The sequence below is a fragment of the Canis aureus genome, chromosome 28 (assembly GCF_053574225.1).
Source record: "Canis aureus isolate CA01 chromosome 28, VMU_Caureus_v.1.0, whole genome shotgun sequence".
NCBI lineage: Eukaryota > Metazoa > Chordata > Mammalia > Carnivora > Canidae > Canis > Canis aureus.
Genome location: NC_135638.1, coordinates 25443668 through 25470023, shown reverse-complemented (window position 1 = coordinate 25470023; position 26356 = coordinate 25443668). Strand labels below are relative to the sequence as shown.

Genomic DNA, 26356 nt, shown 5'->3' with positions numbered 1-26356 from the left:
GATTTCAGGGATGAGCTCTAAGAGTGAGTCACTTGAATTAGTACGTTAGTTTTTATCTGCAAATACATTGGAAGGGGAGAGTCCGTTAGCTTGTGTTTGATTTGTAAAGGGAGATTAAGAACTGCTGCCATCAAGCAGCTGCCATGCTTTACTTCCCAGGTGCCCGGCTTCATTCGGTCCCTAAAGCTAAGGTATCCTTACCAAATGCTTAATGGCCTCTGTAGAGCAACAAGAGTTACCTTTCACAGTTTCATTTACAACCCCTTCATTCTTTCATCAAAAGGCTTCACCTACCCAGAGTACAGAAACTAGATGGGCAAGCATTTTATGGAAGCTCAAGTGAAAAGTGCCATCCTGAAAACCTACCTGGACTTCTTTTCTAAATTTAGAAGTGGTGATGGGCAGAGAGAAAAGGAGTCAGTTTTAGGGGCTGATGTTCAAAATATATTTTTTAAAGATTTTATTTATTCATGAGAGAGAGACAGAGAGAGGCAGAGACACAGGCAGAGGGAGAAGCAGGATCCCTGTGAGGAGCCCGATGCGGGACAGTCAGAACCGGATCTGGGATCCTTGGATCAGGACCTGAGCCAAAGGCAGATGCTCAACCAATGAACCACCAGGTGCCCCGTGAGGCTCAAATTCACATAGGTGAGGACTCTGTTATGCTAGCCTTCCTCACCCTTGTCTCCCAGCACTTCCAACAAGAACTTTGTTAAAAGGACAGATAACCTCACCTAACTTGTAAACTCTGGAAAGGAAAAGCAGAAATTGTTTCAAAGAAATGGTGAAGCAGGAAGGCATCTAAACTTGCCAGGAATAAATAGGTAAATTCATGAAGAGGTTTTAATGAAATACTAAACTAGTGGTGGAGGGGGGAGGAAGCTAAGGTGAATTAATAATGCGTTTTTGATGTTTCAGGCAGGACCAGATGATATCAGGAACTTTGATGCAGCGTTTACAGAAGAAACAGTTCCGTATTCTGTGTGTGTGTCTTCTGACTATTCTATAGTGAATGCCAGTGTACTGGAGGCAGATGATGCATTCGTTGGCTTCTCTTACGCACCTCCTTCAGAAGATTTATTTTTGTGAACAATTTGCCATCCAGAAACCATTGAGCAAATACAAGCCTACAGATGAGACTGAATCTCCTATTTGTGTGAATATTCAAATATGTTTAACTAGTGCCTCATTTTTACATGTAATGTTAAAAACTATGAAAAATGTATTTTCTGCTGTATGCAAGAAAATAGGGCATTTCAAAGAGCTAAGTTTTGAATTAAAATTTGTATTGTTTATTAAGCTTATTTTTAAACAGAAATTTTAAAAGCTGTTGTTCTCAGCATTAACCTATTTTTAGAGAAACTTTTTGCTAATGACGACTGTTTCTCCCACTAAGTTTACACTAACATCTACCCGAGACAGACTATATTTCGACAGCCTATTTCAGTTTGGTTAACATACATTAATGCCTTTGTAACCCTCTACTTTGACCTTTGTTTTCAGATCAGAACTATGCAATTGGTATGTGGTCAAGTTTAAGAAGAAACCACATCTTTCCATGATAAGTCATTGTTTGACATAATCAGTTCTTGGTAGGATTAAAATGTAAAAGCATAGTTATTAACACATGGGCTGTAAGTTAACATTTTGAATAAGTGTTGATTCTGCAAATCAAATTAAGAAGTAAGGGGAGATCCATTGTTTTTCAAATATCAACTCAAATTTGTGAATTATTTTTTCTTTGGAAGAAAAGTAAAGGCTCAATAGTTAGAAAGTTTAAAATATTCCCAAAGATCTGAAGGGTAATTAAGTACTACTGGATTTTTTTAGGTGATGCCAAAAATGAATGTCTCTGTGTCATGTATTTATATTACAAATACATTCTATTTATGTTATTTCTGGTCTTTATGTTAAGTAGGCCTAAATCTCAGTATTTGCTTTTGCAAACAGCTGTTGAAAACTGTGTAATTTGTTAATGAGTGAAAAATATTGAGCTTTCTAGAGTTTTGACCTAATTGGGAATTAAAAAATAGAATAGCAAATTCTTGGTCAGTATAAATAGTATAAATATATATTTCACTACGATGTAACAAAGGTTAAAAATAGTTCAGGCAGATGCAATGTCAGTATCTTTTTTGTCTTAGAAAAAGTATAGGTAACTGACCTTAAAATCAAACTAAAAGCCATCTGTGTACTTGTCATTATAAAAGAGAATAACTACAGGAAAACTAAAAAAGAATGCTTGCCTTGGAATTCTGCTTCTTAGAGTAGAGATTTTTCAAATCATGAAGGAGACATTGTGAATATTTAGGGACCAAGTTTAAATGCTTCAGGAGCAAGCATTCTTTCCATGTATTTTCTCCTGAGAAAGAAATTACTAAAGCATTTCACACCAATACCCTTTGGCTTAAAAATGTCCTGCAGAATGGGGGGGGGAGGGGAGTGTGCTTTTGTTAGATTAACAATATTTGCATCCAATACACTGAATCTTCCTTTAGAGGTAAGACTTTAATAGCAACACTGTAAATATGTGGTTTATTTGGCACTACTGTAAGTTCTGCTTTTACACAAAGCTCTTTGCTTATTATAAAGCAAAATAAAAACTAGTTTCTTGTATGATTTTTTTTTACTCAGCCACTCCTTAATTAAACTGCCAAAAAAATTAAAGTGCAATATTGTATATTTTTAAGAACAAATTTAAAATATTATGCTGATGTTTATTGAATCACAAGAAGTACAAATCTTACAGTATAATAAAACTAGCAAAAAATATTATTAAACATCTAATTCCTGTCATTATTTTAAATTGATGATGGTTTATAAAAGTCTTTACAAAAATGAATTATTTGTATATGTGAGGGATAAAAATATAAAACTTTACCTAAGTATTTGGGCACACATAAAAATTAGATCATCTAGATTATCATAGGCTGACATGTTATTCAGGGAATAAAACCTCTTCCAAGTTTCAAGTTTATTTTTTCTCTCATAGCATGCTAAGTCTTTTAGGAAAAAAAGAAAAGTGTGCCCTTTAAATGGTTAAACTATTTCATGGCTATTGCCAAAATAAATTCAAAGGTCTAAGTGAAGATCATGTTATACATACCTCTTATTTTATTGCGTATGGTACAGTGAAGAGCTTCCCAGCCATTGTTACATCATAATACACACTGAAATTTACAAGCTTTTGGTATACCTGGGGAGAGGTGCTAAATGATGTAGAGACAGGAAGCAGATTCTCTGTTCAAAATTTGTATATGCCAGGCATCCCTGGGTGGTTCAGTGGGTTAGCACCTGCCTTCGGCCCAGGGTATGATCCTGGGGCCCCTGGATCAAGTCCCACATCAGGCTCCCTTCATGGAGCCTGCTTCTTCCTCTGCCTGTGTCTCTGCTTCTCTCTGTCTCTCATGAATAAAGAAAGAAAATCTTTTAAAAAAAATTGTATATGCCCAAATAATTTTTGAGCTTAAGATACTTACAGAGCATATATAAATACTGTTTGGATATAATTTTAGCAATGGTAATCATTTAAAAGGTGATTTAAATGTTTGAAATCTTTACTACTGTAAAATTTTGTCACTATTAAAAACTTCATACTACCAGTTTCTTTTAGAATACCTGTAACTAGTTAATTATCCACAGGCATAATATTACAAAACTTTACACATATTTTTTGAGTTGTTCTTTTGTACATCATATATTGTATGAAAAGTGGGAGTATTATAGGAAAAATTTTGGTGATATTAAAATGAATTTTTCAATAAAGTGTGTTGAAATTAGTAACTTAATTCCTCATATATGTAGTTTGGAAGTTAGGTCTATTTTAAAAGTGGGATTTTCTGCCACTTGCCTTTAAAGTCAGTTTTTACTTTTGTTGATTTTTACAGATTCCATATCTCAAGGTAATGATTGTTCATTAATTATGAAAGTACATGCATGAGTTTCATGTGGTTGGAGTGCCTTGAAATGATAGGCCAAGTTTTGTGTGTAAATGAAATCGACTTGGGGCAGGGAATGCTACATGGCTTTGTTCAGATGCTCAAAAGGATTCACTGCTGTAAATATAATTGGGTTTCCTCTCTACCATTTTTGTTCTTCTTTACTCACCTACTAAGAGAAATTGCTAACTTCCCTGAAAGCATTCCATTTGGGAGTTTTTTTATTTTAAGCATTTTTGGTGTCTTACCAATATTGCATAATCATCCATTTGTACTCCTTTAAAAACATTCCTTAATAGTTAAAAGGGCCCCTATGCAGAAATATTTATTTTACTGTTCCCTTACATTATGCCCATTTTTATAGAATTAATTAAGTCAGAAAGAAACATTGCTGTCTCAGAGTATACCTTTAAAATAATTTACCCAAAGTCAAGATAGTAGAGAATAATTTAAAGCAATATTACACCAAAAAAGCCTACAGAGACGTATAAATTCAAGGTGATATTTATAGCAGTGAAGTAGCCAATCAAAGGACCCCACAAGGCAGCCTGGCTGGCTCAGCGGTTTAGCATCTGCCTTCAGCCCAGGGCCTGGTCCTGGAGACCTGGGATTGAGTCCCACGTCAGGCTTCCTGCATGGAGCCTGCTTCTCCCTCTGCCTATGTCTCTGCCTCTCTCTCTCTCTCTCTCTCTCTGTCTCTCATGAATAAATAAAATCTTAAAAAAAAATCCTACAAACAAGTTGTTTTTACATTTTGTACTGAAAATGATGAACACTGTATGCATCTTAATAGCATAAAACAAAAAAATTATATCACTCTATATAACCCTCTTTTTTGGAAAAACCAGACATTTTTGGTAATTTTATTTTATTTTATTTACATTTGGTGATTTTACAAATCTTGTGTTCAAGTGTGACTTGGAAGTTTTTACCGAAAAGTCTCTTTTACAGGAATATATCTCATAGATTTATCTTTTTTCTTTCTAATATATTTTCAGTATTTTCATGTCATTAAGGAGCATAGATCTAGGGACACCTGGGTGGCTCAGCAGTTTAGCGCCGCCTTTGGCCCAGGGCGTGATCCTGGAGTCCCAGGATCGAGTCCCACATCAGGCTTCCTGGATGGCACCTGCTTCTCTCTCTGCCTATGCCTCTGCCTCTTTCTCTGTGTCTCTCCTGAATAAATAAAATATTTTTTTAAAAAAGCATATATCTACCCTTCAATTTTGAGTTTCTGTGGGAAAATCTAGAATGAGTTATTAACAATTGTTTTTACAGTTTATTAGTTAACTCCTGGAATCCAGAAGGCTTATATGCAGTAAAACAGACTTACCCAAATAGTCTAATGTGATCTCAGTCTGTTGGACTTCTTCAGTTCTTTCAAAATAGTAGTTAATATAGCCTTGCTTTGTTGAATTTTTCTCTTATGCCTCAGTAATAGGAATAATAATACAAAAATTACAGCCTACTTTGTTAATGTTACGTTGATGTTGAACGTTAATACTTATTTACTTCAGAAAGATAACCCTAGCTATATGCCTCAATTAGATATCAAAAGCAAAGCTTTGGGGGGTGCCTGGGTGGCTCAGTTGGTTAAGTTGTCTGACTTGATTTATGCTCATGTTGTGATCTCAGGGTTATGCGATCAAGTGCCTCATCAGGCTCTGCACTCAGCAAGGTGTCTGCTTGAGATTCTCTCCCTCCACCTACTTGTGCACACACTCTCAATTTTAAAAAAAAATGCAAAGTGTTGTATTTGTCAAAATTCATATAACTTTAACATTTAGGAGCTGTACATTTGTTCTATATAAATTATACCTCAGTGGGATCCCTGGATGGCTCAGAGTAAATTTTAGCACCTGCCTTCGGCCCAGGGCATGATCCTGGGGTCGAGTCCCACATCAGGCTCCCTGCATGGAGCCTGCTTCTCCCTCTGCCTGTGTCTCTGCCTCTCTCTCTCTCTCTCTCTCTGTCTGTCTCTCATGAATAAATAAAAAAAAATTTTTTAAAAATTATACCTCAGTGAAAAATATTAAAAGGAAAGACAAAGCCATATGTAATAAAAAATAAAATTTAAATAATCCATAATACTACCATTTTAAAGTATTTGAGCCATTTTAACCACATTACATATGAAAGAATTCAGGATTTGGAACCCAAGAAAAACTAAAAGGGAAGAGGTGAAAACAGCTCAACCTGAGCCATGTTAGTCCATAGGAATGCATTACAGCGACTTACCTTTACCAGTTCCACCTGTAAGGAGCTTAGAAGTTGCCAAGTAAAAAGCTGAACAGACTGAATCATTAACAACTCTTCTTGGATACAGAAGGAAAGGGAGGACACAGGGCAAACTGCTACCTCCAACACTAGACAGGTGAATATAAGAAGCTGCAACTTACTGGAGCAGAGACTCAGCTACTGAAGGAGCCAGTGCAGTAGTTGGAAAATCTGAACTAGATTAGCAAATTGCCAAAGGCTAAGTGTAAACAACTGAGAGTTAAAAAGTCCGGGGGGAGCAAGTCATAGGGATCCCCCACAGTTTTGTGAAATTGACCTCCCAGAGCTCAAGCACCTTCTCACAAATATTGGAGGAAAAAAAAATATATATAGGAGAAGAGAATATATATATAGGAGAAAAGTCCTCTTGTGCTTCCAGCAGAAGGGGAAAAGGGACATATTTCAAAAATGCCAGGGCATTCTGATCTTCATAACATTCTGGCCTACTGCCTTTAGGAGAAGCTAGTTAAACAGGACCTAACAGAGCCTAATATACAGGAAGGAAAGTACCAAACTCCAGTCAGTTCAAGTCTTACACATGGGAGAAGGGAAATACCCGACCTCAGTCTATTCTAGCCACCCTGTCTCACCTAATGGGGGAGAAAAAAAACTAAGAAATACAGTACAGTTGTTAAGTTCTCCCAGAAGCATAGGATCACTAAAAGACCTAATCATAGTATTACAGAACACTTCCGCTCCCACCGTACCATATCACCACATTTTAAAAGATCTATTAATAGCACCTTCCTTTCACCCACTACATCATGTCTGGCCACCAAGAAAAATTACTAGATATACTAAAAGGTGAACGCAAAAACAAACCCCACACAATTTGAAGAGAAAGCATCAGAATGCAGTGATTTTGGAATTATCAGACCAGGAGTTTAAAACAAGTATGATTAATATGTTAAGGTCCCTAGGGGTGCCTAGGTGGCTCAGTCAGTTAAGCATCTGCCTTCAGTTCAGGTCATGATCCCAGGGTCCTGGGAATGAGCCCCGCATCAGGCTGCCTACTCAGCAGGGAGTCTACTTCCCTGTCCCCTCTCTGCCCTCCCCCCTGCTAATGTTTTCACTCAGATAAATATAATCTTTATATATAAATCAAGAGTTGGATGCTTAACTGACTGATAAGCAGGTGCCCCTTATGTCTAATATATTTATATAAATATATTTATAACCAGGTGCCCCTTATGTCTAATATATTTAGAAGAATGTATTCAATGCATAAAAATCTATTAGGTTTTACTGGATTTGGTTGATATAAAGCTCCGTTATTACTTTGTCATAGCAATGAATTGTTACGGTTAACTATTCAAGACTTCAAAAAAAAAAAAAAGCCTTCAAAATATGAGTACTTTTTTTGTGAATTGATTCTCCTTTAAAATATAAGGCCCATCACCAGACCATAGCCTGGTTTTTCCCATCTAAAATAGTATTCATAACTACAGAAATGCTCCACAAGACAGTTTTAACATCCTTTTGCTGTTACAAGTTAATTTCTACTTCAGCAAAGCATTTTCATCACCTCATCATTAACAAAAATCATATTCCCCAAGAGAAACAAACTGAGTTGTTTTGTCAACCCTAGTAAATGTTAAAAAGAATGGTTTCAATTTCTTTTCCGTAGAAAGTGATCCAACACTCCACTCCCTGGGTCCCCTCCAAATCACACAATACAGTGGGACTGATAATTGCACCAAGTAATGTCAGCATAAGTCTTAAGGTTTTTTTGGCAACAGCTTTATTGAGATTTTTTTAAAATACCACACAGTCTACCCATTTAAAGTGCACATTTGGGTGGCTGAGTCAGTAAAGTGTCTGACTCTTGATTTCAATCCAGGTCATGATCTCAGGGTTGTGAGATTGAGCTGTGCATCAGGCTCTGCACTGGGTGTGTAGCCTGCTTAAGATTCTCCCTCTGCCCCTCCCCTCCTTTCTCCCTCTCTAAAAAAGTTTAAAAACAAATAAAGTGTCTAGTTCCCTGACTTTTAGTTTATTCAGAGAGGTGCAACTATCACCACAATCTATTTTAGAACATCTTCATCACCTCAAAAAGAAATCTTATGTGGTTAGATAAAATGATATATATACATACAATGGAATATTATTTAGTCTTGAAAAAGAAGGAGATTTTGTTATGCTACAATATGGATGATCCATGAAAGGAAATTTTGCTAAGTGAAATAAGCTAGTCGAAAGAAATAATTACTATAGGATTCCATTTATATGAGGTTGCTACAGTAGTTTAATTCATGGAGACAGAAAGTGGAATGGTGGTTGTCAGGGGTATCAAGAAGGGGGTAAGGATGGGGAGTAAATGGAATTATTGTTTAATGGGTACAGAATATCATTTTATTTTGTGTCATATATATTTTACCACAATTTCATTTCCCCTCAAGTCTAAACCACTGATCTACTTTGTACAGATTTGTCTATTCCAGGTATTTCATTAAGATGGAATCATATAGTATTTGGCATCTTTTAAGACTTTTATTTATTCATTCGAGACAGAGAGAGAGAGAGAGGCAGAGACACAGGCGGAGGGAGCAGCAGGCTCCATGCAGGGAGCCCGACGTGGGACTCGATCCCGGGTCTCCAGATTCACACCCCAGGCCAAAGGCAGCGCTAAACCGCTGAGCCACCGGGGCTGCCCAGTATTTGGCCTTTTATACCTGGCTTCTTTCACTTTGCATAGTATTTTCAAGGCTCATCCATGTCGGTCGAAGCATGTATTAGTACCTCATTCCTTTCTAAAGCAAATAACATTCCATTGTAGGGATATACCGTTTTATTTAACTATCAGTTGTTTACAATTTCGGCTATGAACGTTCCTGTATAAGTTTTTGTACATAGGGAGCATAGGTTTTAAATCCTTTCATTATCTATGTATAATAGAGAATGTGTGGCACGGTCTTGTTGGATCTTAGAGTAACTCCGCGTTGGAGGTAGTCCCAAAATATTTCCCAAATTGCTTATATTTTGCATTCCCAGCAGGAGCGTTTTCAGTAAATTAAAAACAAAAGAAACGGGTGCCCGGGTGGCTCAGCAGTTGAGCGGCTCCCTTCAGCCCAGGGCGTGATCCTGGAGACCCGGGATCGAGTCCCGCGTCGGGCTCCTGCGTGGAGCCTGCTTCTCCCTCCGCCTGTGTCTCTGCCTCTCTCTCTGTCTCTTTCTATGTCTCTCATGAATAAATAAAATCTTAAAAATAAATAAATAAAAATAAACAAAAACCCATAGACACCCCTGGCCTGTGAAAACAACCAAAAGCAAAGGTTCGTATCCAGCTTTCTCCCATTTCTGCGCCTCACAGAGAGGGAGCGACGGTAATTTGACTAAAGAGGGCGGAGGAACGGGCCGGGTACCCGCCCGATGGGGGCGGAGTCCCGGCAGCCCCCGCGCCGCCTACGGTGGAAAGGTGCGCGCATGCGCGCGAGGTCTCGCTGGGAGTCGGTCTCGAGGGAGCGCCTGACTGGCGGGCTCGGTGGGTGAGGCGCGGTGTGGGTAGTGTTCGCTGTTGGGCTCGGGTTCCTGGTTCCAGAGGCTGCGGAAGGCAGTGGGAGAGCTTCTGGATCCCAGGGTGTGAGGTCGGATTCGCTTTTATCCGCTTTGTGAGGTGTTTTTCTGCTGAGGGGCCAGGGTGAGGAGACGAGTCTCGCGCCTGTTCGAGGTGAACCGGCCCTTGAGTTCCTTGGAGTGTAGGAACGCTTGTAGAATTTTATCCCCGTTCTCTTATTTAATGCGTTTACGCAGGCTTCCATGTCGATTTCCACTTTCCCCTCCTCAAAAGTGAATCCACTCCCAGGACCCCTGCTTTACACAAGCGACACCGCTTTATCACTCGCTTCTTTTTTTTTTTTTTTTAAGCTTCTGGCCTCCAAGCTGTGATTTACGTGGCCCTCATCCTTGTATATATCTGGGTGTCCCAAGAGCCTGTCAGGGTTTACAGTGTCTCACATGAGCTTTACGTTATTTTCCTACTCCTCGGGGTTCCATGTCTCCATTAGAGCAGCAGCATCCACCCACCCTGAGAACACCCCCAGGCTGATCACCAGGTCCAGCGTGACATCTTCAAGAATCTAGAATCCATCCCCTCTAGTTCATTTCACTCCTAATGCCCTGGATTGGACCATACATCTATCTCTCAGGACTATTTCAGTAGCTAGAAACTGATTATCTTCAACTCTCTATCCAGCCCATCTTCCTCACTGGCAGCAGGCATTGATTACCAACATAAAAATCTGACCATGTTTCCCCTGTTAAAGACTTGGATGGCTTCTTTTTTGCCTATATAATCGTCACGGACTTCAAACACTTTAATAATCTGATTTTCACCAATTTCATTACCAATAGCCTCCCTTCATTCAGACCCAGAAACCCTGTGTTCAAATGAAGCACAGATGTGATGTCCTGAACACAACATACACTTTAAGATCATTGTATCTATGACCACTGAGGAACTCTGAACTTTACCCCCCGTATAATGGCAAAAAGGACAAGTCTCAATTACGTTTCTTTGGAAAGTGACCTGAATTCCAAATAGTAATAAGGACATGGATTCAATACTGTAGGTCTGAAAATTGGGGTAACAAGGGATTACCCCATCTTTGGAAAAATTCTGTTTTCACCTCTCCTCCAATTAGTGAAATCTTTTTTTTTTTTTTTTTAAGTTTTATTTATTTATGATAGTCACACACAGAGAGAGAGAGGCAGAGACACAGGCAGAGGGAGAAGCAGGCTCCATGCACCAGGAGCCCGACGTGGGATTCGATCCCGGGTCTCCAGGATCGCGCCCTGGGCCAAAGGCAGGCGCTAAACCGCTGCGCCACCCAGGGATCCCCCAATTAGTGAAATCTTTATCAAATGTCACCTTTAAAGTAGAATTCATTGTTTTTGCTCTATGACCCATTGTATTAAGTCAAAATTTCCTAAAACAATAGAAAATATTATAACCCTAACACAAGGATGATGCCATTTTGTGAACTATTTGATATATCTTGTTTCTTTTGTGCTCTTTAGTACATTAATATTTCTTTTATAGCAAGTAAGTTATAACTTTTTTACATATCTCTCATCTCTCATTGTACTCTTTGTGAACAGTAGGAATCATTTTACTCATCTTTGTATCCCCGGTGTCTAGGACAGTCTGGTATCTAATAAATAGTTAAGTGCCCAATAAATACTTGATGATGAGTAAATGTGATGGTCATTATCTCCGACTTCTCTTAATTGGCAACTCCTTGAAGGCAGGATCCAATATTAACCATTTTATCCCTAACACCTGATACAATTGGTATTTATTGTTTCCAATTACTGTTTGCAGTTTTTTTTCTTTTTTTTTTCTTTTTTTTTTTTTTTTACTGTTTGCTGTCTTTAAATGAATTTGACATATTCATTCTCATTACCAAGGTTTAATGTGTTATGTTGGATCTGGAACTAAGTCCTCAGACTTTTTAGGTTAACTACATTTTACTTAGATTGAATTTTTGAAACCACTTTTACCACTTTCACTTTTTAATAAACAAGCTCTGCAAGAGGACCTCATCATCTAGTATTTATTCCAACAAGCATTTTTTGAGAACACCTACTCTGCAAAGAGACAGTTGAGGCTCCTGTTCTTAAATTTGCAATCTTGTGGAGAATAGTATGACCTACTGTCGATAAAAAAATGTTATTTGGCAAAAAAACCCACAAAGTTTTGTTTCCTTTTGGGCAGGAATTTTTTTTTGGGGGGGGGCAAGGATTTTTTAAATTTGAAAATATTACCTCATTTCACTCTCAGTTTTACGTTGAACAGTTGCGAGGTTTTATTAGAGATCATGAATTGAAAATTCTAATTTATTTTATTTCTAGGTAGTCTCATCTTTTCTGTGCATTTCACCACCTGTAGTCTTTACCAGCCAGTAGTTTAATCACTTAGTAATAGAGAAGAATCATTAACCAGAAGAAAATGTCAAATCTAAAAATGAAAGAGGCAGCCCTGATCTATCTTGACAGAAGTGGAGGCCTCCAAAAGTTTATAGATGATTGCAAGTCCTACAATGGTATGTTCAACAAAGGGACTTTATATTTAAGAAACTTTAAAATAAATCCCTACATGTAACTATCCGCATTTTTATATTTGTGTATCTTTACAGATTCAAAACAAAGTTATGCTGTGTATCGATTCAATATTTTAATAAATCCCTCTGATATTACTGAATTGGATGCTGAACTAGGAAATCACATTTTACACCAGCCTTTAAAAGCTGCTCAAGTTTTTCAATCAGTAAGTTAAAGAAAGAAATAATTTTATGCCACGTGGAATTTTTGGTAACTTTGTTTGTTTGAAATCACAGGTCTGTTTTACTGCTGTTAAGACTCTCTCATTAATTGGACAATTACAGACTGAAACTCAAGTAAGTTTTACTTAAATTTAACAAAGAAACCTAAGGTAAAAACTTGATAATTACTTGTTTTTTTTTTTTTAATTTTATTTATTTTATGATAGTCATCAGAGAGAGAGAGAGGCAGAGACACAGGCAGAGGGAGAAGCAGGCTCCATGCACCGGGAGCCCGATGTGGGATTCGATCCAGGGTCTCCAGGATCGCGCCCTGGGCCAAAGGCAGGCGCCAAACCACTGCGCCACCCAGGGATCCCTTGATAATTACTTGTAAATAAATATTTTTATATTCATACTTTTGTTCATTAAAAAAGAGACTACATTTCTTCAGAGTTCAACACAGTATCTTAAATACACATCTTTGCTTCTTCTATTATCATAACATTGAAAATTTTTATAATAAAACATTTCAAACATACCCCAAAACAAAGAGAATAATACAGTGAACCTCTATATAGCTATCATTTAGATTTAATAGTTTATAATACTTTGCTATACCTGCATCATCCATTTTTTGCCAAAATATTTTAAAGCAAATCCCAGACATCCTAATGATACCCCCTACAGCCTTTAGTATCAACTTCTAAAAGTTGCAGACATTTTTCTTATATAACCACAGTGCCAGGGATCCCTGGGTGGCGCAGCGGTTTGGCGCCTGCCTTTGGCCCAGGGCGCGATCCTGGAGACCCAGGATCGAATCCCACGTCGGGCTCCCGGTGCATGGAGCCTGCTTCTCCCTCTGCTTGTGTCTCTGCCTCTCTCTCTCTCTGTGACTATCATGAATAAATAAATAAAATCTTTAAAAAAAAAAAAAATAACCACAGTGCCATTATGACCCCTTACAAAATAACAATTTTTTTGGTACCATCTAAAATCCGGGTCATATTTAAATTACCTATTTGGGCTCTCAAGAGTGTCTCAAAATTGATTTGTCCAAATCAGGATCAAAACAAGGTCTATGCATTATAATTAGTTATTGTATCTCATTAAACCTCTTTTAACCTAGAGCAATTTCTTCCCTCTTCCTTTTTTATTCCACTGAGTTTTTGAAGAAACTAGTTAATTGTTCTGTACAATGTTTCATACTCTGGATTTGTCTGATTATGTTTTATGGTATTTATTCTTCCATACCCCATATTTCTGGAAAATATAAATTGGCTCTAAAAACTTGCTTAAATTCAGATTCAACTCAGGACACCTGGGTGGCTCAGCAGTTGAGTGTCTGCCTTCGGCTCAGGGCGTGATCCCAGAGTCCCAGGATTGAGTCCCACATCAGGCTTCCCGCGTGGATCCTGCTTCTCCCTCTGCCTATGTCTCTGTCTCTCTCTCTCTGTCTTATGGATAAAATAAAAAAAAAAATTCAGATTCAACTCATTTTGACAAGAATAAGTCATACTTATTGTCATGTATTTTATATTGCACTACATTAGAAATACACTGTTTTTCCACTTTTAGTAATCTCAGAATTACTGATCAGTGGGTTCTGGTAATGTCAGTCTGATCTCTTCAATATATACTCTCCCATCAATATTCACCTAATCGTTTTTACAGCCACTGATGGCCATTACTTAGAATCCATTATTTCATTAGAAGTTGCAAAATTGTGATTTTTCTAATTTCAGCAACCTTTCTGAATTTATTAGTTGAAGTTATTCTATAGCAGAAGTTTTCTCTCATCAACTATTTGGTCACCCTGAAATACAGTTTGTACCTGAAAGGCAGAATAAATGGTTGATTCTTTCCATTTATAAATTTTCAGAGAATAGGGATCCCTGGGTGGCGCAGCGGTTTGGTGCCTGCCTTTGGCCCAGGGCACGATCCTGGAGATGTGCGTCGGGCTCCCAGTGCAGGGAGCCTGCTTCTCCCTCTGCCTGTGTCTCTGCCTCTCTCTCTCTCTCTCTCTCTCTCTCTCTCTGTGTGTGTGTGTGACTGTCATAAAAAAATTTTTAAAGAATTTTTAAAAATTTTAAAAATAAAAAAATAAAAAAAATAAATTTTCAGAGAATAATGAATTGAAATCTAGGAGCCTCCAATAATGACCAATAATTTTCTTGGTTTTGTTTTTCCTTTCTTTATTATTATGAGTAACTCATAAATTTTAAAATATTTCTAATATATTTCAATGAATCTTTGTCACTCTTTTTGATATTTATATTATTGTACTTTTGATCATTGGGAGTCCCTTGGAGTTTGCTTTTATGTCCTTTTGGCACATCCCATGTTTTAATTTTTTTGTAGCTCCCTTGGTTTCTGGCACATGGAGGTGCAGGAGGTCCATCTGGTATATCTTCTGCCCCAGACCTACAGTCAGTCATTTACCTTAAGCAGCCTTGGTTCCTTTTGGTGAAAAATTATATTTAAGAGATCACAGTCTGGCACTAAAAGTATTCATTAGTATTAGATTGTCATTGTTTTGTAGGTCTTTTCAGTGTAGGTCTTGTTTTATAGCCAGGAATTAGTGGTTTTAAAGAAAAATAATTCAGGGATCCCTGGGTGGCTCAGTGGTTTGGCGCCTGCCTTTGGCCCAGGGCGCGATCCTGGAGGCCCGGGATCGAATCCCACATCAGGCTCCCGGTGCATGGAGCCTGCTTCTCCCTCTGCCTATGTCTCTGCCTCTTTCTCTGTATGACTATCATAAATAAATAATAAAAAAAAAATTTAAAAAAATAAAGAAAAATAATTCATAATAATATTTTCAATTAAAATGTAAGATTTAAGGGGTTTACATTTTTAATTTTATATTTAAATCTTTTTTCTTATGCTTAAATTTTGTTTCCTAATAACAGTAACAAATCATTTACTTGATTTACTCCACAGATATACTTACTATAGTGTAATGCAAGTCCAGTTGGATCTGCAATTTTTATTAATACCATTTTTTACATTCTTATTAGATTAATATAGTGCTGAAGTTAACACATTTACCACAACTGCGAAGTTATAGTCTTGATCTTTGTGAGTTTCCACTTGATTATGCATCTCAAAGATTTTATATGATGCAAGGAATTGTAATTTCAATGACAACTGTAACCAAGTATACACAAGGTGCAAGATTTCTTTGTTCGGATGAAGCATGCCCTCTTTCAAAAGGTAGATACAAAAATGTAAAATCAAAGCATCAAGCAATTTATTGTTTAATCCTAAATCATGTTTACCATTAGTTATGAAACATTCATAGAGTAGAAAGAATAGAATAAAACTTGGTATTTCATGTTTATAAGTTCACTTTGCGTAATCTTGAAGAGTGCATTCTTTTCTTTCCCTACTATCTCGGATTGTTGAAGTACTTGTTCTCACACATTGTTTCATGACTGTTCATGCTGTTACCTCTCCCTGTAATGTCGTCTCTCAAACCTTTGGCTTAACTTCACTTCAGTCCCTCTTCGGACATCTTTTCCATTCATCCCCACTTCTCATTGGGTTGGATGCCATTCCTCTCTATGCCACTCTAAATGAATACCACTTATTGAAATTATCTGTTTCTTATTGCTGCTTTTTGAAACTGTATGTTTAAGTATCCATATCACTAGTACCTTGGCATAGTGCCTGGCAAGAAATAGCCGTGCAATAAATGTTCATTGAACTGCTCTGAACCCATATGCAAAATTGAATTATACTTTGAATTAGATTAATTTTAAAGGACTGAAAATGGATAGCTAAATCTAAAGTCAAATTTAGCTTACCTTTGTTTTCTTTCAGGATTTCAATATATAAGAGTGCATGTGCCTGGTGCTACAGAATCTGCAACAGTAAGAAATGACTTTTTGTGTAATCTATGTTCATCTTCGCTTCAAGAAGACAGAAAATTTAGAGTACTTGGTGGTAAAAATGCATTTATATTTTGTAATTACAAATTTTAAAATAGTGTTTGATATGTTAATGTGGAAATTCAATTAAATGTATATTCAAATAACTATTCTTTTTGCTGTTTGCCTTAAGATAAACAGATAGTTGAAATAATCACAGCAAAGGCACTTCAGGCTTTTAAAGGATATTCTAACAACCAGCCATTTAGGTTTCAATCTCTTACAATTTTTCTAAGAGGTAAGTAAGTTTTGTATGAACTAAAAACCAATTGCTCTAAAATATATGAAATATGTAATTGATTTGTTTATAGCCATGTATTATAAATGGTGCTTCTATAGCTTAAGAATCACAGGTATCTTTTTGAGTGTTTTAAAGAGTCATATTAGCTAATATATCAGTTATTAAGTCATATATCATTAACTTAAAAAGGTATTAGCACCTGCTATGCTCTAAGCACTGTGCTAAATTTCAGGGATACAATTATTTATGGTAATGGTCTCCCATCATTTTATGTTGTATATTATGTAAATATTGGGGTTATTTTATTTATTTTTTTTAAAGATTTATTTATTTATTTGAAAGAGAGAGTATGTGCAAGCAGAGGGAGGAGCAGAGGGAAAGCAGACTCCCTACTGAGCAGGGAGACCAGACATAACCTGAGCTGAAACCAAGAGTCAGCCACTTAACCAACTGAGCTGTTGAAGAGGCCCTGGAGTTATTTTATAATGTAAATTTCATGAAAGTAAGGACTTTTTTTTTTTTTTACTGTACATAATAAAACCTCAATAAATATTTGTTTAAAAAATGACTGAGTTGTGACATATGATTAACTGTTGAGAACTGCATGAGTAAAAACCTGTGAGTGGACAGAGTCTGCCATAGAGGAAATCATTTTCGGTATCAATCACCCAGGGAAGGGTGAATCTTCACTGAAAAGCTGGAACTGTGAAAATGAGGATGGGTCTCAGCCTCTTTTCTTGGGTTGAAATTGGAGGAGTTAAACTGTTTAAAAAGAGAGAACTTGGATGTCAACCATGTATAAGAAAATTAAAAAAAAAAAAAAGAAAGAAAATCAAGAGCTAGGGAAGTAGAGACCCAAACAAAAACTCTTTCCACCATGGCCTGACAAGGATGAGGCAAGCATGTAAGCACAGATGATAATAGGTAATTTTTATATAGCACTAACTGTGTGCCAGGCACTCTTACATATATTAACTCATTTAGTCACAACCCTATCAAGTAAGTTCTATTGTTATCTCAATTTTACAACTTGGAAATTCAGGCACAGAGAAGTTACTTGTCCAAAGTCACATAGCTAAATATGTGGCATAGTCATGATTCAAATTCAGGCTTTCTGGCCTCAAAGCCTATGTTTTTTGGGTTGGGTTGTTTTTTTTGTTGTTGTTTTTTTTTTTTAAGATTTTATTTATTTATTCATGAGAGACATAGAGAGAGAGAGAGAGGCAGAGACACAGGCAGAGGGAGAAGCAGGCCCCATGCAGGGAGCCTGACATGGGACTAGATTCTGGGTCTCCAGGATCGCACCCTTGGCTGAAGGCAGTGCTAAACTGCTGAGCCACCAGGGCTGCCCTTAAGCCTTTCTTTATAGCCTTACAACCACCCAACTTCTAACTGTGTATTGGAGGATAAAGGTTTTTAGTATATGTTTTTATTTTTATTTTTTTAAGATTTTATTCTTTTATTCATGAGAGGCAGAGGGAGAAGCAGGCTCCATGCAGGGAGTCCGACCTGGGACTCGATCCCGGGACTCCAGGATCACACCCTGAGCCGAAGGCAACTGCCCAACCGCTGAGCCACCCAGGTGTCCCTTTAGTATGTGTTTTTAAGATAAATTTTGAGGGGTGCCTGGGTGGCTTAGTTGGTTAAGTGTCTGACTCAATTTCAGGTCAAGTCTTGATCTTGCCATCCTGTGCTCAAGCCCCGCATTGGGCTCCAATGCTGGGCGTGGAGCCTACTTAAAACAGTCAGTCTATCAATTAATTTTGAATTTGTGCAAAAGCTTTGCCCAGTCTGTAGATGTGAAAAGGAAAATCTAGCATAGTGCAAGAAGGTAGACTTTGGAGATAGGCAGATCTAGATGTGAGTTTCAGTTCTGCTACATATTGTTTAGACTTGTACCATTTACTTAACTTCCCAATTTCTTCAGGTACAAAGCAGGAATAACAGTATCTAATAGTTTTCAATTAGATAATATGTGTAAAAATACCTTGTCTATATTGTAGGCAGTGAACAATACTTATAAATTATTTTCTTCTCGAATTATTATGTATAAGGGAATTATAATTATAATTATTAAACTATGTTTTTGTCATTTAATGAAAAGATGTTTTGCCTTAAATAGAAAGATCTTTTTTTTCCTTTAGTTATATTAAAGGAGACTATCTAGTTGCTATGTCTCATGCTTCTTGAGGTTAACTCGTCATTGCCTATAAATATAAAAACTTATCAGCAATAAAATTGCCTCAATTTACACTATTAGTGCTACTCTGTATAGATACTGTACTAAACAAAGGTAGATACTTTACAACCAGCTTGACTACTGAGTTATTAGTTCTAGATCTTAGAACCATATGATCATGTAAAGTTTCATTTAGTGAATACATATTTTCTTTGTGTTTACTAATCTTAGATGAATCAGTGGGTAAAATGAATATAGGAAGTGAGTATAAAATTATTGGAATTCCAACATGTGTAAAAACTTCACAAACTGCTGTCTGTATAGAGGCAAACAGTATCATTTTTTGCAATCCAAAAGGTAAGAAAATTGTTAGTATCATATATTAACAGATATTTAAATTTAAGTCCATGTGTTCAGGAAATAAGTATTTGCTCAGGAAATAAGTATTGCTGGACACTCTTCTAAGCACTAGGTATATAGTTGTAATTAGGGCAATCAAGGTTCCTACTTTTAAGTCGTGGTAGACAATCAGTAATCATGTAAACTAATCAACAAGATGATTTCACACAATAAATGCTTTTAAAAAATAAAATGTGATAATGTAGAATCTTGTCCACAGGAAGGACTCTGTTTTTTGCCTAAACCTTTTGATTTTTTCATAATTAGCAATGAGAAAATTGTGTCCAGATGCCAAGAGTTAGAGATTCATCAAAAGGTTTTTCTACCCAACCTTTTGTTTTCTGACTAAGACAAAGTAACTCGTGGCCTGAGAAAAAGAACCCAATACAGTAGCATCCTTTTCCTCATCTGACTTCTGAACCAATCAAGAAATAAGACAAAAGAGAAAGGCAGATGGGGGCTAAAATATACCTTAATACTGGTAATTTCCTTTAACAACTCAAACGTAAATTAGCATTAAGTAAAAGTGGAGAGCAGACCTAATCTTTTAACTTGGCACACAAATAAAGTAGGAAAAGACTAGTTAAATCTTGAATAGAGTTAGAATTTCTTTTGGAATCATTAGTTAACCATCTGCAATAATAGAGGCCCAAGTTGAATTTAAATGCAAGTAGATAAGGGAAGGGAGAAGAAATGTGTGGGAAATATCAGAAAGGGAGACAGAACGTAAAGACTGCTAACTCTGGGAAACGAACTAGGGGTGGTAGAAGGGGAGGAGGGCGGGGGGTGGGAGTGAATGGGTGACGGGCACTGGGTATTATTCTGTAAGTAAATTGAACACCAATAAAAAAAAATAAAAAAAATAAAAAATAAAATAATAAATGCAAGTAGATACTAGATACCTCTGCCTGTCTTGAAAAGTTTTTTTTTTCTTTTTTTTTAAAGATTTCATTTATTCATGAGAGACACACAGAGAGAGGCAGAGACATAGATTGAGGGAGAAACAGGCTCCTCATAGGGATTCCGATGTGGGACTTGATCCCCAGACCTGGGATCATGCCCTGAGCTAAAGCCAGATGCTCAACCGCTGAGCCACCCAGGCATCCCAGAAGAGAAAAGTTTCTTAAAAGAATAAAAATATTGATGAAAGGAAGCACTAATGGACAATACATATTTTAATGATATTTTAAATATTTTTTCTTTGAAGTGTTTCCAGTTTATTGATTTGGCAGCAGAGCATGATTTATATGTAGGTGAAAATATATTTTTTCTCATGCTGCACTACAGAATTAGGCAGATTTAACCACCCAAATGTGTCAGGAGCTACACTAAAGTAGGTCTCCCTTGGTCCGTAGGTATAAATGGATATAGGAAATAATTGCTTTATGATGGTGGCTTAAGAGGAAGGAGAAAGGGAGTAGGTTATGTATGCACAGCTATTCCTCCCAGTGATCAATTGGATTAAATCACTCATTTCTTTCAGGAGCTGGATAGAGTAGGGGAGTGGAAAAGATCTAGAATGTTACAGTAAAGTACAGTACAGTGCTTTCAAAGTAATAGTAAATCTTCCGTAATAGACAGTAAATCTTCCCTTTTAACAACAACATTCAAATATTTCCCATTCTACTATTTAGCTCTCACTAAAGGTGGTATTGTTTTAAACAGAAATATAAAAGCAAACACTGCAATACAGGAGGCCTCTGACCTGGCTGTGTTTTCCTTAAAAGTAAAAGAACTAGGTATTTGCTTGCCCCCCACTGTGTGGACTCATGGGGTAACTGCTTCCTTCTGTTATATTTCCTGGGATAAAATTAAGAGACTAGAGTGACCTCTAATCATAATTTCATATATTTACTATATATAATAATTTAATATTATTATAAGAATTTGAATCCATATGGCATTACTAGAACTACAATTTGATAATATTTTAGATAAATGGAATTAGAGATCTATAATGTCATTTTCTTGTTTTAAAAACCCTTTTTAAAAATGTGTTAATATTTATTTTCAGTTCCCTCAGGAATTAGCAACAATTTCAAGGATCTTCTCTCTTTGACGTCCAACTCATGCTGGAAATTTACAGCAATACTTGCCAATATCTTTGCATCACAAATTGTTCCTCCTGGGACTTATAATTTGCTCAAGCTCTGTTTACTGATGAGTCTGGTACAAACATGTGACCGTAACAAGGAACTGAAAGATTGCCTGGATATTTTAATTATAACAAGTGATACTCTACTTATAGACAGGTAAAATATGTGACATGAATGTTTTCAAATTGTAAAGTGGTCATAGATTTGCATAAATCCTTTCCATGAGCATTATTACAAGACAAATATTTAGAATTTATCTGGACAGTATAAATATTTAAAACAAACTTTTATTAACGAAGTTCAAAACTTTAGAAACAGGAATTGATTAATTGGATATTTGCTTCAGTATTTTGAGGATCTAACCATTCAAAATTTCAACCAATTCCCCACTCAGACCTAGTTTACAAATAAATGCATCCTTAACAGGCTTCCTTTTCCCTCATTTCCTAGATCAGTGTTCTGCTTTTGTACTTTGCTTTCATTTAAAAATAATCTTCCCCCTAAGAGCCAACAAGCCATTGTCTTATTTTTCTACAAGATTCCATTAAAAAATACTCATGCACTGTATCCAAATAAGTCTGTGAAAAGTGCCACAATTACTGTTTTGGGGCTATCATCCTAACTTTGGAATAAACATCTACTCAACATTTTGGGGCTCCCCACTAGGAAGTACCATTTTTAAAGTTACTTAAGTGTTCAAAAGCTAGGGATAAACTTCTTGTATTAATACCTTGGATGCATTTGTAAAGCAAAAACAAATTTATAGAATGAATTTAAAATGTAAAAAATGCAAATTAACTTAATTGGACAGATGATGTTTTGCTAAAATTAAATTGCAATGTAAATGTGGTACTAACTGCTACAGATTGCACCAATTTAATCTTCCATGGATGAGCATAAGAGTATTTGTTTCCTCACAGCCTCACCAACACTGGGTATTATCAGACTTTTAAATTTAGCCTTCTGATGGGTGGAAAATGGTATTTTATTTTAATTTGCATTTCTTTAATTAGATTAGCATCAGTTAGAGCTTGTTAAACACTTTTATTTTTCTTTGAACCTCTTTGACTATTACTGTCCACTTTTCTATTTAGTTTATTTCTAAATGATTTGTGATATCTCATGTAAATTAAGGCCTTTGTCTCTTTTTCTGTTTGTCTTCTGTGGTATTTGGGGTGATAGGAGATATTTTTGCTTTTTAGTTAAAATCTATATGTAGTAAAATAATCAGATCTTAAGTATATAATCCAGTAAGTTTTGACAAGTGCATGCACTGCAATAGCCACCATCACAATAAGATATAGAACATTTCCATCACCTCAGAAAGCTCCTTCATTTAATTCCTATCTCCATAGGTGATTTCTGTCACCATAGGTCAATTTTCCTGTTCTTGAACTTCATAAAAAAAGAATCATACAATGTATACATACTCTTTTGGGCCTACTTTCTTTCACTCTACATGTTTTTTAGATTGACCCAGTTGTCTATGTCAGTAGTTCATTGTTTTTATTGATGAGTAGTAGTCCATTATATGAATGTACCAGAATTTGTTTATCCATTCTCCCATTGATGGACATTGGATTTTGCATGTTTTCACTATTATAAATGAATCTGCTGTAAACATTCCTATACAGGTCTTTTTTCTGGACTTGTATTTTCATTTTCTTGGATATGAACTGGAATTGCTATGTTATTAGGTAGGTGTATATATTTAACTTTATGAGATACTGCCAAAAGGTTTTCCAAGGTGGTTATACCATTTTACATTTCTACCAACAATGTAAGGTTCCACTTGTTTCTATCATCACCAACATCTGGTATTGTCAGTCTTTCTCAATTTAGCCATTCTGGTGCATGTGAAATGGTATCACGTTATGTTTGTAATTTACATTTCAACTGATGCCTGCTGGTCTTTGCTTATTGGCATATTGGCTGCTCACATATCTTCTTTTATGAAGTATCTGTCTGTTCAAGTCCTTTGCCCACTGTTAGGTGGGATTGTTCTCCATATACATCCTTTGTTACATATATGTACCATGAGATTTTTCTTTTAGTCTAAAGCTAGTATTTTTTTTTTTTGCCTTAAAAATGTCTTTGATGAGCAAACTTTTTCATTTTGATGAAATTCAATTTATTGGTTTTTTTTAAGCTTAGAGTTTTCTGGATTCTGTTTAAGAAATTTTTTCCAGGGACATCTGGGTGGCTCAGTGGTTGAGTGTCTGCCTTTGGCTCAGGTCATGATCCCGGGGTCCTGAGATCAAGTCTCACATCAGGCTCCCTGGAGGGACTCTGCTTCTCCCTCTACCTATGTCTCTGCCTCTCTCAGTGTCTCTCATGAATAAATAAATAAAACCCTAAAAAAAAAAATCTTTTCCTACACTAAGGTCATAAAGATTTTTTTTTATATCTTATTCTAGGAGCATTGTAGTTTTTGCTTTCATATTAGGTCTGCTATTCATCATAAGTTAATTTTTATATATGGTGTGAGATAGGAGTCAAGATTAATGTTTTTTTCCTATGCATTTATACAGTTTTTCCACACCTTTTGTTGAAAAGACTTTCTGAAAAAAAAAAGAAAGAAAGAAAAGACTTTCTGGGGGATCCCTGGGTGGCTCAGTGGTTTGGCTCATGCCTTCGGTCCAGGGCGTAATCCTGGAGACCCAGGATCAAGTCCCACATTGGGCTCCTGGCATGGAGCCTGCTTCTCCCTCTGCCTGTGTCTCTCTCTGTGTCTTTCATGAATAAATAAATAAAATCTTAAAAAAAAAAAAAAAAAAGAAAGAAAGAAAGAAAAGAGTTTCCGTTCCTCATTGAATTGTTGTGGCACCATTGTTGGAAATCAGTTGAACTGGATATAAACTAGGTATAAAATTGAACTTTTATACCTAAATCAATTTGAACTCTTTTCTGTTATTTTGACCTATTTGTCCATAATTATATAGTACCATACATTTTTTATTATTGTAGTTCTATGTTAAGTTTTAAATCAAGTGGTACAACTTTATTCTTCATTTTCAAGATTCTTTTTCACTATTTTAGGTCCTTTTCATTTTCTTATAAAATTTAGAATCCATATATTAATACCAATCTCTCACCACCCCCCAAAAAAAGGCCATTAAAGATTTTTTTGGAACTGCATTTAACTTATAAATCAATTTTAGGGAGAATTTACATCTTAACAATATTGAGTCTTTTGATCCATGAATGTAGTGTATATCTCCATTTATTTAAATCTTCCTTAATTTCTCTTAGCAATGTTTTATAAAGGTCTTGCCTGTATTTTGCTAGTGATTTCTAGATATTTGAAAATATTGATGTTATTAAAAATAGTAGTGTTTTATTAATTTCATTTTTCACGTTTGCTGCGAATATATAGAAATATAATTGATTTTTGTATTTTGACTTTACATTATGTGACCTTTTATCACTATTTTAAAAAAATTTCAAAAAAAAAAAATTTTTCCGGCAGCCCCCGTGGTGCAGCGGTTTAGCGCCGCCTGCAGCCTGGGGTGTGATCCTGGAGAACTGGGATCGAGTCCCACATCAGGTTCCCTGCATGGAGCCTGCTTCTCCCTCTGCCTGTGTCTCTGCCTCTCTCTCTGTGTGTGTGTCTCTATGAATGAATAAATAAAATCTTAAAAAAAAAATTTCTCATTGGATTCCAATGTGTCGACAGACAAGTTTGAGACCCCTTGTTCTATATAACTAGGTTCTCAGCCTTCCTGCATATTAAAATTATCTGGGAGAATTTTTTTTTCCTTTTTAACTAGGCTCCATGCCCAGCATGGAGCACCTCATGGAGCTTGAGCCCATGACCCTGAGTCAAGACCCAAGTTGAGATCAAAAGCTGGATGCTTAGCTGACAGAGCCACCTAAGTGCCCCACTTGGGAGAATTTTTAAAAAAATATTTGTGACTTTGCCCCACCCTTAGAATGGTTTGGGGTGGGGCTTGCCATTGGAATTTTAAAAATCTCCCCAGGTGATTTTAATCTGAGCTAGGGTTGAAAACCACTGCTATACACTTTTGCAAAAGTTTCTTAATAAATCTCATTCCCCCATTTATATATCTTCAAACTAACATCCAAATATCTTGGAATGGCATAAACACTAGAAATTTTATAGCATCTACCTATCCATATTTAAAAATACTGCTTCGTCCTCTTTTACACTGGATGTCTATGTCTGCTCATTATAGTTGATTGCACCAGCAAGCTGTGATTTCTTTTTTTTTTTTTAATATTTTATTTCTTTATTCATGAGAGACAGAGGCAGAGGGAGAAGCAGGCTCCCCGTGGGGAGCCCCATGTGGGACTCAATCCCAGGACTGAGGGATCACGCCCTGAGCTGAAGGCAGACCCAGGCGCCCCAAGCTATGATTTCTGTGGCAAGGATTTGAAAGCGAAGCTAAGACAATCATAAGCCTTTCTTAAAATTTAAATTTGAGGGACACCTGGGTGGCTCAGTTGTTGGGTGTCTTGCCTTCTGCTCAGGGCGTGATCCTGGAGTTCCAGGAACGAGTTCTACACTGGGCTCCCCGTGGGGAGCCTGCTTCTCCCTCTGCCTCCGTCTCTGCCTCTCTCTCTCTCTCTCTCTCTCTCTGTCTCTCATGAATAAATAAAATCTTTTTTAAAAAATCTAAATTTGAGAAATGAAGAGGCTGAGGCAATTGGCAAAGAGATTAGAAAACAGAAAGATATATCAAGAGTTACCATGATAAATAGGCAGCAGAGATAGTCTTTATGGGCTATTGGCAAGCCTAAATGCAAAAATTCTGAATAAACAAAAGAAAGCAATCCATAAAGAGGAAGGCCCAGTTCAAATGTCATCTCTTTGTACCTTTCTCTGACTTCCTTCCAGGAAGAAGTAATACTCTCCTGTGGATGTTCTCATGAAAACACATTGTGTTTTAGTTTTTTGTTTATGTCTCTCTTTTTAGGCTGTGAACCTTCCAAGTTAAGGACCATGTCTCATATATGTTTTTATCCTTAGAAAAGGTGTTCACTAGGGGTGTCTGGCTGGCTCAGTCAGTAGACCATGCA

The 26356-nt window shown here is 36.6% G+C and overlaps 2 protein-coding genes across 16 annotated transcripts in view; both read left to right on the top strand.

The window, feature by feature from the left end:
• The window catches only part of SGK3 (serum/glucocorticoid regulated kinase family member 3), a 180820-nt gene extending 178040 nt beyond the window's left edge, over positions 1–2780 (top strand). For all 8 annotated transcript variants that reach the window (XM_077876729.1, XM_077876726.1, XM_077876733.1 and 5 more), the window contains one exon: positions 919–2780. In XM_077876729.1, the coding sequence (XP_077732855.1) occupies positions 919–1089 (171 nt within the window). In that variant the 3' untranslated portion in view covers positions 1090–2780. The remainder of the gene's footprint in view (positions 1–918) is intronic.
• Positions 2781–9638: 6858 nt separating this feature from the next.
• MCMDC2 (minichromosome maintenance domain containing 2) overlaps positions 9639–26356 on the top strand; it is a 39009-nt gene continuing 22291 nt past the window's right edge. For 3 of the 8 annotated variants that reach the window (XR_013367230.1, XM_077876722.1, XM_077876716.1), the window contains exons 1-9: positions 9643–9799; positions 12066–12256; positions 12350–12480; positions 12551–12610; positions 15490–15685; positions 16295–16417; positions 16535–16639; positions 19053–19178; positions 21235–21472. Coding sequence is in view for 7 of the 8 variants with exons in the window: in XM_077876722.1 (XP_077732848.1) it covers positions 12163–12256; positions 12350–12480; positions 12551–12610; positions 15490–15685; positions 16295–16417; positions 16535–16639; positions 19053–19178; positions 21235–21472 (1073 nt within the window). In the remaining variant the exon portion in view is untranslated. Of the gene's footprint in view, positions 9883–10246; positions 10784–12065; positions 12257–12349; positions 12481–12550; positions 12611–15489; positions 15686–16294; positions 16418–16534; positions 16640–19052; positions 19179–21234; positions 21473–26356 lie in introns of those variants that run through there. The other 5 variants (XM_077876717.1, XM_077876718.1, XM_077876720.1 and 2 more) reach the window with 5 other exon arrangements.